Source organism: Trichosurus vulpecula, chromosome 4 (assembly GCF_011100635.1).
Source record: "Trichosurus vulpecula isolate mTriVul1 chromosome 4, mTriVul1.pri, whole genome shotgun sequence".
Classification (NCBI taxonomy): Eukaryota; Metazoa; Chordata; class Mammalia; order Diprotodontia; family Phalangeridae; genus Trichosurus; species Trichosurus vulpecula.
The window spans coordinates 388,083,590-388,096,482 of NC_050576.1; the positions used below are offsets into that span (position 1 = coordinate 388,083,590).

Here is a 12,893-nt window from a genome sequence, read left to right on the forward strand (position 1 = left end):
CAAGTTTGAGTTCCCTCTGCTAACCAACTTGTAGATCTTGTCTCCTCCCTCCTTTTTTTCTGTTGTGCTATTTTTCTATTTTTCTTCTTTTTTTTCCCTATCACTCTTAGAAATATCAGTTCTTAAGGGAAGTAATAAGGATAGCATTGGCCCATGGTAAAAATTAATGTGTATTTCCCGATCGTGTGGACTACTTATGCCTCTAGTCCCTCTTCATTTTTTTCCCATTTGCCATATAGCAGTCTCTTCTCTGGCTCTGTGTCCTCTTATGCCAGTTGCCTTCAGGAGTTATGATTTCTCTTTTTCTGATGTTGGCTGCATTCATGTTCCAGCCCTCTTTTGTACACACTGGACCCCTGCTCCCAGTTCCTGCTAATCATTAGTTCACTGATTGGGTAGAATCTGTATCTGCTGCTTTTGTTATGATTGGAGGGTGGTAGGGTCTATGGTACAATCAGAATTTCTGTAGCTTTCGAGTTTCCTAAACTAGCAGCTTTCTCAAGCAAAAGGGAAGCACAGTTCTTCCTTCTAATTCCTTGTGCCTCCCCTTTTCTCTTTCCCATATGGCTGAGTAGAGTTGAGGTCTGATACTTGTTGCAGTAGGACCCTGTGGAAAGGGCAGGGGCTGGGATGTGCTGGCAGTGACTACAGAAGGGAAGGAGTCCCTGAATGTATCCCATTGGTTGTGGCTGCTGGTGGGGGAGGGGTGCTCAATGTGTGTAGAAAAGTCTGGCCTTCTCCACTGTTAATTCATAAGGCTATTAGCTAGTTGGCCTTTTTTTTTTGAGAATTAATGGGGACTAGAGAAAAAGTCTAGTCTCTCATTTTGTTGGTCACTTTTTTTTTTCATTACTACTAAAGGAGACTTGTGATCTTATTAATGTGTATATTCCCTCCAGTAAAGAAGATTGCAATCTAACTGTGTCTTCTCATCCTGTACTTGCTTAATCATATCCTCCCAGAGAGAATCTACTCTACAGGGAATCTATTCAATATATCAATGGTCTTTCTCATAGAATGGCAAATTTAGCTTTGGAAGGAACATTAGGGGACATTTAGTCCAGCCCATTTTAATCAGTAAACTGAGTTCCAAAAAGATTGAGGCTTGACTTAAAACATGCAGGTAGTTGGGAAAGAAATCAGGATTTAAACTTAGCTCATGTAATTCCAAATTCAGTGCTTTTCCCACTATTTTCACATGGCTCCCTCTTCCAGGGATGCCACAGCAGCACATGAGCTACATAGAGAGTCCCTTAAAATTGTTTAAATAACATGCCTAAATCTAATATGGAGAATTATTGGACATTTTTGCTGATTTCTTGGTTAACGACTATTCTGGGTGGTTGTGGTTGTCAGGTCAGTGACTTCTGAGTAACTGAAGAGCACCACTGTGCTCTTATTAGGAAGTTTGGTATTTAGTATTGAGCAGTAAAATTGTATCCCATTGCTATTTCAGAAAAGCCGGTGTCCCCCAAGTCAGGAGCATTGAAGAGCCCTCCTAAAGGATTTGATACATCTGCAATTAACAAAAGCTATTACAATGTGGTGAGTAATCCATCAAAAATTTTTTAATACATTCAAAACTAAAATTTGAAAATGTAATTATATTCAGGGTAAATCATATTATTTTCAAACTATGTTATCTCTTGGCTATTTTATGTCATAAAATTGTTTGCCTCCCATGTTCCCCAAAGCACTTCTTTGACTTATAATTGAAACTTGTCATAAATGAATTGTGATTTATGTTGGTGGAAGAAATTCTTATATCAGGAATTCACTCCTACAATATAACATCCTATAATATCCTTTGTGTATTTATGCCTGCTTGAACTGTGAAATTTGTGTTTAGTGATCAGTAACTTTATATAATCATATTGATAGATTCACTAAAAGAAATTACAAATAGATAAATGGAGAATAAGTCATAGATACTCCTTAGAGAGACAAGAAAGTAGACAGTTAAATTGGTTCCGTTTTGTGCCCCGAAGCTACCAAAAATTGCTTTGTAGCGTTCATGATGAACTTAAGCAGAAAAGACCACAATGAGGATAATTATATGCCAGTATCTTTTGCAAAATGATGTAGTAAAAAAATTCCATAAAGAACTTGACAAGATTCTCTAATCAAATCAAAGTATACCTTGATATGCCTAGTGACTTCATTGTGAAAGTGAGTTTAAGAGATGATGCCAAATTGGTGAATAAGATTTGAGATTACTAAATGAAAGAACTCAGACATATATATATCTCAGGGGAAAAAAAGTTTGGAGGCACTGGCCATGGTTAGCACTGAACAGTCTTAGAAAAAATGAAATTTTCAGCCATGAAAAGACAGGTTACTGGTATAGCATAAGGGTGTGGCTCTGGCTCCCTATTTTCTCACCGTAAGCTGGCTCTCTCACCCAAGGTCTCACTGACAGATTTGGGGTTTCCGGTGTGTGGCTATGCTGCAACAAATCATTCTGAGATGTAGGGCTAAACCTGGTGAGGGAAAGTAAACATCTACTATTTCAGAGCCCTGCTTGTTTGCTCTTCATTTAATAAATCAGCCGAGTTGAAACCATTAATCAGAAACAGTTGCTAAACAGAATGCAAAACAAAAATAATTGTAACATAACATTCCACTCATAAGCCTGGGATGCAGTTTTTTTTTAAACAATATATGCAGTAAACCTGGGGCAGCATGGACACATTCTTACAAAACTATAGGAAGGAGACACATGAGCAGTGAATTTGTGCTCCAGGCCACTACCAGCTCTGGATTGTGGGCCTTAATGTCATCTGTCTCCTTCGGAGTCAACCTGTTTGGTAAGCCATTGGTGGACAGGGCTGCTTTTGATGGCTGCTCTTCTTGACCCTTTCCTCTTTGGAGCTTCTCCACTATCCTGCTATGTTGGTCTACTCGACTGCTGGTTGCTAAAGTAATATAAAAGCAGACATTTGAGGTCTGGGATCTACAAAGTTTTTCCAGGTGGGTTCCCGGTGCCAAGGTCTGAGACCTTAGACAGTGGGTGGCATTGCAGGAAAAGTGGGGGCCAGAGCCTGTCCTCTCTCTTCCAGTTCACTTGTCCTAGCTGTAGGTGGCAGCTCTGTTTGATTCTTACAAAGGAGTACAAGGTCTGAGTGACCTCTTTTTCCCAGACCTGACCAGTGATCTCCACTAGTACTAGCTCTGAGCTCTGTCTGCCTCTTTTAAGGTGGAGATCAGCTCCTTATCAGGCCTGCCCTTCTGGAGCAGGGTCTCTTATGTGAGGCAGGACTTGAACCCAGATCTTCCTAGTTCTCAGGCCAACACACTATTACACCATGCTGCCTCTCATTAGAGTCTCTGTAAAATTAGATAGCTATGTTTTCCTTAGTGTCTGTCTGTCTGTCTCTCTCTTTCCTCCTCCACTCTCCTTTCCTCCCTTCCTCCCTTAAATTAAACATTCTATAAAACCACTTCAGCACTGAGGTGTAATCAATGACCCTTTAGTCTTCTTTAGACTTTTTGCAACAGATGATTTTGTAGGCAAACAAGTTTTACATTATAAATACCATTCTTAAGGGTATATCTAACTTTTCCTTTCAGAGTAATTGAGAAGCCCTGATTTTGGAGTGATTTTATGCTTGAAATAAGAGAACCTCATATCTAAGAACCTTGGCTTTGCTATTTAAACCTGTGTAATCTTAGGGAAAAAACTTTGCCTCTCTGAGTCTCATTTGCCTTGTCTGTAAAATAAGGGAGTGGAGGGATTAAGTGTAGATATACTTTTCAAGGAGTTTGACTAAAAAAAGTGAGGAGAGATGTAGCAGAACAGTTTGAAAAGATGGTAAGATTTAATGAGGCATTCCCCCCTGTCCTCTGAGAGGGAAGACTCAGACATCGGTGAAGGCAGTAAGGAAGGAACCATTTTCTTGGGTTAAAGTTGAAAGGGAGGGAAGGAGAGGAAAAAAGAAAGAATATGATTGAGGCTATCAACTGCTGAGAAGATCATAGATTAGATGCACATGGTAGAGGGTTTGGCTTTGGCAAAGAGAAGAGCCACCTCTTCATCCAGGTCTGAAGGAAAAGAGGAGACAAGTATAAAGCATTTATTTGGCACCTCCTCTGTACTTAATGTTAGGAGCTCACAGTTTAATGGGAGAGAAAACATGAAAACAGCTTTGTGCAAACAAGATGCATACAGGATAAATTATAGGTAATTTCAGAGGGAAGTCATTAGCAATACAGTAAACATTTACTGAGTGCCTGTTATGTGGCAGGCACTGTGCTAACCACCAGGGACACAAATTTAAAAAAAAAAAAGGAAAGAAAAGAAAGACAATCCCTGCCCTTCAGGATCTTATAATTTAAGGGAGGGTGGGGGGAAGACCACATACAAAATAAAGCTGAAAGGGATTGGGAAGAGGAGGGTATTCAGAGCATAGTGATGGTGGAGTCAAACCAAGCAGTGCAACTGGTGGGAATGGAAAAGTTGGCTGGTCTTCCCAGCCCTCTTTAAATGGAGGTTTGGGGAGGAGTTCTTTTTACTCTGCTTTTGGTACTAAGAGGCATCAGGAAAGGTTCTTGCAGAAGGTGGGATTTCAGCTGAGACTTGAAGGAAACCATGAACAGAAAATGGTATCTGGGGATTTGGGGATGCAGAGAGTGGGCGAAGAGGAAGCTCCTGGGGGATGGCCTCAGTTTTTTTGGAAAGGTAAGAGGCAAGGCCCTCAGCTGAGAGAGAGAAGGGAACGGGGCACTAGAAAAGGGAAGAGAAGGTTTGAATCAGTTCTGTGGAGAGTGAGATAAGAACCAATTATAAGGAATAAAAGGACTGCCTCCTTTTCAACTATGTGGCATTGTATTCTAAAGAGCTGTCTTGGCAACTTTTAGCAATAGCTCCCAGGTTATTTTTCTGCAGTTTAGTCATTCAGCAAATGTTTATGAAGTGCCAAGCACTATGCTAGACTCTGGAAATATTTTTGCCTTCAAGGAGCATTTGTTTTGTTGTTGCTTGAACTGTGGTACACAGTGGGAAAGAGAATTCCCAAGGATCTCTGGTCTCTCAGCCAAGGCCACTCTTGGCTGTTTGTTTCAGTGTTGGTGGAATAGAGAAAGGAGAGACAACTTAGCCTATCATAGACTTTAGAGCCCACCTGGATCAAACTTCACTTTACCCTTCCCTCATGCTGTCTTCTATCTCTCCTCCCTTTCTCAGCCAAAATTCTTGAGAAAGTCACCTACACTCGCTGCTTCTACGTCCTCTCCCCTCACTGACTCTTCACCCTCTTGCAGTTTGACTTTTGATCTCATGCCTTAATTGAAGCTGCTGGTTTCAGAATTTCTCAATGATCTCATTGCTAGATCCGAAGGTCTTGTCTGAGTCCTGTTGGTGGCCATTCTTTCCTCCCTGGGGTTTATTGATATTACTCTCTGCTGATCCTCCTGCTCCTCCTCTTTCTCTTTCTCTTCCTCTTCCTCCTCCTCCTCCTCCTCCTCCTCCTCCTCTTCCTCTTCCTCCTCCTCTTCCTCCCTGTTTGCATGCTCCTTTTCAGTCTTCTTTGATGTGTCATTATTTATGTCATGCTTCTAGCTGGGGATATTCTAGAAGTTCTGGGTTGGGCCTTCTCTCTGTACTTTTTAGTAACCTCTTTAGCTTCCTGGGGTTTAGTGATGGCCTCTTGCTACATCTGCCTCCCAGCTCCAGTCCCTCCACTGAGCTTCAGACCCACATCACTCATTGCTTATTGAACAGTTCAAACTGAATGTTCTAGAGATATCTTAAACTCAGCATGCCCAACACTGAACGCATCTCTTCTCCCTAAACCCTCCCCTCTTCCAAAATTTCCCTACTTCTGTCGAAGGCATATTCCTTCCGGTGCGTCAGCTTCATAACCCGAGCATTGTCCTGGACTCTCCCCCCCTTTCCCTTACTCCCCGTCTCTGGACAGTTTCCATGTCTTGAAATTTCTGCATCCACAACATCTTTCGTATATGTGCTTTCCTCTCTATTCACACAGCTACACCTTAGTTTAGACCCTCATCAGCTCTCACCTACATCAGTGCAACAGCCTCCTTATTGGGCCCCTGCTTCAAGGCTCTACCTGTCCCACTCCATTCTGCACTTTGCAGCTAAAGTAATTTGCTTTAAGCAAAGACATGACTTTGAACTCCCCTATTCAACCAGCTCCAATTGCTTCTTACTGTCTGTAGAAAGATAATATAAACTCTGTTTAGCTTTTGAAGCCCTACACACCCTGGCCCCAGTCTATCTTTTTGGTCATATTGGATCCTCCCATCATCTGGGATCCGATCAAACTAGACTTATCTCTGCTTCACATGTGCAACAATCCATCTTCTTTCTAAGGCATACGTATAACTCACACCACGCTTGCATTCCCTCCTTACTTCTACCTGATAGAGTCCCTCTTTTCCTTTAAGATGCAGATTAGGTACCATCTTCCGATCTCCTCAACTGCTAAAGCCTTCCCTCCTTCCCAAACTCCTTCGTGTTTAACTAATTTGTATGTGTCTGCATTTATTAGTTTTACATTTCTGATGTGTCTGTGTATATATATATGTGTATATATACGAATGTATGTTGTGCATTCCTGTCCCCATCCCCCACCTTATGTTCTCCCTCATTTGATCCAGTGCCTAGCACATGAATACTTTGTTAGGATTGGTAGGAATGGGTAGAATAAAGGCCATGTATGTTGCTAGCCTGCTAGTCAGGATGTCCAAGATACAGGATCTTGAAGGGACAGTAGATTGCAGATGAAGAGATAATATATGTATATATATAAGTACATATAAAATAGATATATACAGAATAAATACAGGGCAGTTAGAGAAGAGAGAGTCTGACATTTGGGTTCAGACTAGACTTTGTGTAGAAGGTAGTGCTAGAGCTGTGCTTTCACTCATTTCCTTTTTTTTTCCCATAGTTCTCCAAATTATGTCTTTTTTTTGGAGGGGGGAAGGCAGGGCAATTGGGGTTAATTGGCTTGCCCGAGGTCCCACAGCTAGTAAGTGTGTCAAGTGTCTGAGGCTGGATTTGAACTCAGGTCCTCCTGACCCCAGGGCCAGTGCTCTACTCACTGTGTCACCTACTTGCTCCTCTAAATTATTTCTTATGAAATTTCTATATTACATGGCATTCAAGCATGGTAATTTATTGAGCCATGTCCCAATCATGGACATGTGTTTGGTTTCAAGTTCTTTGCGACTTGAAAGTTCTTGCTGCATAAAGTGCTGCTACAAATACTTTGTGGATGTGGGATGTTTCGTTCAGCCTTTAACCTCTTTGGGTTGAGGGTGAGAGGATAATTATATGCCTAGCGTTGGAAAATTTGTGTTGAAGGGTAAAAGGCTAAACCTCAGAACATTTAGAACAAGATTTATTACCAAAAAGCTCCTAAGCAATATAATTATCTTGGTAGTTCCCTGACTAGCTCTTCAGGAAATCCTGGAAAGGTTCAGGATAGGAAGAGCCCTGAATTTGGAGTCTGCAGCCCTTTATTCCTCTTCTGCCTCTGCTATTTACTACTTACCTTTGCGACTTTGACAAAACATTTCATCCATCTGGGACTCAGTTTTCTCAGCCTTTAGACCTCACTTTCCTCAGGGTTTTTAGACTACATGATCTTTGAGACAGCTTCTTGTTTAAACTCCTTTGATTGATCATATCCATAGCATAACATGCTATTTCTTCTCAAGGAACTTACATATAGTTCTGTACACACACACACACACACACACACACACACACACACATACACACACACACCCCAATTTATATAACAATAAAACATTTAAGGAATAGTTGAAGGAAATAGTATAAGAGGTGTACATGATTAATTGCCAAATGAATTTTAGAGATGGTAATTGCTACAGGGATCCAAAGTGGGAATTAATTAAATTGATTATTCTTTATGGTTAGAGATTGTGGCCAAACTCAGAATCCTTTACTACTTTTCTATTCCCTGGAGTTTAAATAAATACAATCTCAAAGATATAGCATTGCAAAAAATAGAGGTCATCTAATCCAATCTTCCCATTTTACAGATGAGGAAAATGAGGCTCAGGGAGGGCAGTTGACTAAATTAGTTTGTGGTATGTCTGAGACCCAGATCTTCTGAATCTTTTTATGCTGAAAACTCTAAAGCGTGCTTCATCCCATTGCTTCCAACTCTTGGTAGCTAAGAACTGTTATCTGACATTTCAAAACCTTGGTATTAAGTGGTACTTAAAAAAAAAGATTTTCCCATGGAGGTGGATTTCTTTAGTACCATTACTTGTGTCAGAACCCTTTTCTTTCTTTTTTTTAATTATTATTCAAATTTAATTTATTTAATATATTTAGTTTTCAGCATTGATTTTCACAAGAGTTTGAATTACAAATTTTCTCCCCATTTCTACCCTCCCCCCCCACTCCAAGATGGTATATATTCTGGTTGCCCTGTTCCCCAGTCAGCCCTCCCTTCTGTCACCCCACTCCCCTCCCATCCCCTTTTCCCTTCCTTTCTTGTAGGGCAAGATAAATTTCTACACCCCATTGCCTGTATATCTTATTTTCTAGTTGCATGCAAAAACTTTTTTTTTGTTGTTTTTAACATCTGTTTTTAAAACTCTGAGTTCCAAATTCTCTCCCCTCTTCCCTTCCCACCCACCCTCCCTAAGAAGTCACGCAATTCAACATAGCCACATGCGTATCATTATGTATAACCCTTCCACAATACTCATGTTGTGAAAGACTAACTATATTTTGCTCCTTCCTAACCTATCCCCCTTTATTGAATTTTCTCCCTTGACCCTGTCCCTTTTCGAAAGTGTTTGTTTTTGATTACCTCCTCCCCCCTCTGCCCTCCCTTCTGTCATCCCCCCTTTTTTATCTTTTTCCTCCTTCTTTCCTGTGGGGTAGGATACCCAATCGAGTGTGATCAGAACCCTCTTCACCTTGATTTCAGCTTTGGATATTGGTAATGGGCAAAATGATGTAATAGATAGTCAGCCTTGGAGTCAGGAAGTCCTGCTTCTGGCAGTGTAACTTTTTTGTTTGACCTCTCAGTAACTTGGGCACTAAGATTATAAATTGTCCTATCATCTCCTTTGGTAAAGAGAGTTTATGTGCTTCTAGTTCCCTATACTGATGAAATCATAGGTCTAAACCAGGTTTTACGAGTATGAGTGAGTGAGTGTGTGTGTGTGTGTGTGTGTGTATACACATATAAACCTGTAGATGATATGCTGTCTCACTTCCTTCTGTCCCCAAATCTGTTTTAGCAATTGTAATTGGCAGAGATGCAGTTAGAGAAGTTTTTACCTATTAGTAGCTAATCATGTAGCAGAAAGTAGGAGGGTTTTTTTTTTAATTGATTTGCCACTGTGGCAGAACTCTATGACAAGTGCAAGACTTATGTAAAAAAAATCCAGTTAACCTATATATTGTGTCAGCTTATACCGTGAGATAGACATCGGTAATATGACTAGAACTTGAAATTTCTAATTGCAAATTCTTGCTTGTAGCCAGAAACCTCAGGCTTGCTAGTGGGGTTAAACCAGTGTGGTTACTGACACCTCTCCTACTCCATGATTATCTTACTCTTTGTACTGGTTTCGAAGTTAACAGAATCTGTCTGAATATAGAAATATTTTTCTTCCTAGTGTTTTAATGGACATGGCAAAAACATAACCTTTGTGGATTTCAATGTACATTTGTTTTTGGTTTCTTTTCTGATGTACCAGGACCAGATTTTTACATATATTGGTTTCTATATAGTTTTCTTTGATGTTCAAAGATGGAGTAGTGCCTGCTGAAATATTTCTCGTACAATGTATATCCTGAGTTCCCTGTCCTATTGAGTACTGATGTGGCACCTTGAGAGTGAGAGATGGTATGGCCTAGAATTGTTAAAGAAGGTTTCGTGGAATCAGTGGGACAGTGAGCTGGGACTTAATGGATGAGTCGGTGTGGCTAAGTAAACTGGTTAAGAGCTGCATGAGCAAAAATGTCATTGGAAATAAATGTAATGTATTCAGGGAACAAAAAGGTGGAGTAATGGGTTCATGTTAGCAAGTGGTAAGAGATAAGTTTAGACGGTAAGTTAGTCCTAGAACATACATGGCTTTGAATACTGGAATAATGAGTTTAGGTTTGCTCTGAAAGATAGTGGGGATAAGGATATAGAACAGGGGTCAGCAAACTCTGGTTGCTAGGCCAAATTTGGCCAACAGTCTGTTTTATCCACAAGCTAAGCATGGTTTTTACATTTTAAAATAAAGTTTTATTGTATTTTTAAACATGTCAAAACCATTCTTAACTGTGGGCAATATAGAAAGAGGCAGCTGGTCTTGATTTGGCCTTCAGATGGTAGTTTAGTGACTCCTGGTATAGAATAACATGACTGAAACTATTCTTTTCAAGGGTACCATAAATCTCTTAACTGCTTTCTCAGAACTTCCTTCATTTTTTGACTATTGGCCACCTCCTTCTCCCTTCCACTGGTTTCTTTGATCCTGTCCTCTACTGCTTCTCCCATCATTTTGACCATTCTTTTTTCAGTTTTCTGTACCGTCATTGCCATTTTCCCACCCAGTGATATGGGTACCCTCAAGACTTTTACCTGGCTCACTTCTTTTCTCATTCTAGACTTTCTCTCTTGGGTATCTCATCAGCTCTCCTCATCTCTCTCCTGAGTTCTGAATCACCAGATGCCTGCTGAGAAACTCTACCCGGATGTTCCTTAAGCATCTCAAACTTATCATGTCCAAAACAACTCATCATATTTCCCCACTCTCAATCCCCTTCATCATATTTACATATTTCTGTTGAAGGCAGGTTTGTAGTTATGAAATTAATCAACAAGCATTTATTAAATGCCTTCTATATCTCAAGTGCATACAAATAAGAAAAGAATAAATATAAAGAGAATACGTACAAATAAATATAAAATATGTTAGAGAAGGAAGACTTTGCATCAGGAGAAACTTCATGTGGAATATGTTTCTTGAGATGTGTCTTGAAGGAAGAGAGGGATTCTCTAAGGTAGAAGGAAAGAGAAGGTGCCTTTTTGTACAGAGGTAGAGAGATATCAGATGCCATGTACGAGGAACAGAGAGAAGGCTAGTCTGGGTCCCAAAGGATGGGATGCAGAGTCAGAGTCAGTAAGGCTGGAAAGAGCTTGGGGACAGCTGGTGAGAGGTTTCAAAAGCTAAGCAGAGGAATATGCATTTTATTCTGGAGGTAGAAGGGAGCCACTTGGGTTGGGTGAAAAGGAGAGTGAGATTAATTAGGTCTGCTAAATTTAAGGAAGACCATTTTGGCAGCTGTGTGAAAGATAGAATGAATGAATGAAAAAAAATTATTAAGTGCTTTCTATGTGCCAGGCACAGTAATAAACAATGGGGATGTAAAAAGAAAAAAGTCTCACCCCTCAAGGAATTCTAATAAGGGATGACAGCACATTTAAAGGAGTAGTGGCCCATTAGGGGTATTTTAGAGTAGGAAGTCACAGAGATGCTGAGTGGTGATATAGGGCAGTTGATTGAAATACTTTATTTGAGGAATGATATTGTTGATTTGACTACCTTTCCAAAAGCTAGAGTAGGAGTAGATGAGTAGCATGCAGATGACAGTGTGACATGAAGGTGGCTGCAGAGGAGCAGGCAGTATGGGGAGGTCATTCTAGTTCCTGGGAATTCTTACCAACAGGAAAAAGCAGGACCTCAGAGAAAGACCAGGAGAATCAAGTTTCAACCAAGAAAGAATGGCATAAAGGTAGCTGGGGGAGTATCCATCAGTGTAGTGGGTCTGTGCCTGGCTCTTTATAAAAAACTCTCCCCAATCAGGATCACAGGGTCACCAGTCTGCAGTGCCAGAGTACTGGACCTCACAATAGGAGGTGGAGAGCCTTAAATGGCATGAAGATAGTTGGAGAGGAGCAGGCTGTAACAGTAAGGCAATAAACACAACATCAATGATAATCGTGAATATGCCTGTGTAGTTCTGTATCACAAGGTATAAGAGACTCTCTATAAGGAAGGTAAAAGAAGTATAACATTTATTCAGACACCAGAAAATCATATCTCATAACCAAATGTTCAGCTCCCACAGCCAGTTAGTTTACTTTATCATAACAGCAAGGAACTTAAAACACCATATAACAGCCTGGAGCTTTACCATCCCAAAACCTCTCTGACCTCCTGCTAGGGTCTTCCCCAAAACAAACTCATAGTATAGCTAAGTCAACCTGTTCAGTTCTAACAATCATGAGGGCAGCCATTAGCAGTCATTAGTAGCCATAATCTCTCTCTCTCTCTCTCTCTCTCTCTCTCTCTCTCTCTCTCTCTCTCTCTCTCTCTTTCTCCTCTCTCTCTTCTTTGCAGGAGAGGGGTGCTATCCCAACCTCCTTTTCCTCCTGCTATCCCAACCCCATTGGAAAAACAAAAACAAACAAAGCCCTTTTGACATGTATACACAATCAAGCAAAAAAAAAATAATTCCCCCATTGGCTGGTGCATGAAAATATATTTCTTTTCTAGCTTGACTTCATTACCTCTCAAGAGCTGGATCGCATGTTGGTACCATTTGGTTCTTAAGTATTTTAAAGTTGTTTATAATGTTGCTATTGTATAAATTATTGTCTAGATTCTCCTCACTTTGCATCAGTTCATCCAAGTTTTCTGAGGTTTCTCTGGATCCTCTTCTGTCATTTCTTACAGTAGAATGACATCCTACTATGTTATATATGTGAATATATTCACATAATAATTTGTTCATTCATTTCCTAGTTGGTGAGTACCCATTTAATTTCCAGTTCTTTGCCACTCCAAAAGGGGCTGCTATATTTTTTGTACATATGGGTCCTTTTCCTCTTTCTTTTATCTCTTTGAAGCTTAGGCTCAATAGTGATATCACTGGGTCAGTG

At 40.3% G+C, this 12,893-nt stretch overlaps 1 protein-coding gene across 5 annotated transcripts in view; it reads left to right on the forward strand.

Annotated features, from left to right (window-relative positions):
• Positions 1–12,893, forward strand: part of ARHGEF7 (Rho guanine nucleotide exchange factor 7) — a 321,655-nt gene that overhangs the window by 179,204 nt on the left and 129,558 nt on the right. For all 5 annotated transcript variants that reach the window (XM_036756507.1, XM_036756511.1, XM_036756508.1 and 2 more), the window contains one exon: positions 1,457–1,545. In XM_036756507.1, coding sequence (XP_036612402.1) covers positions 1,457–1,545 — 89 coding nt within the window. The remainder of the gene's footprint in view (positions 1–1,456; positions 1,546–12,893) is intronic.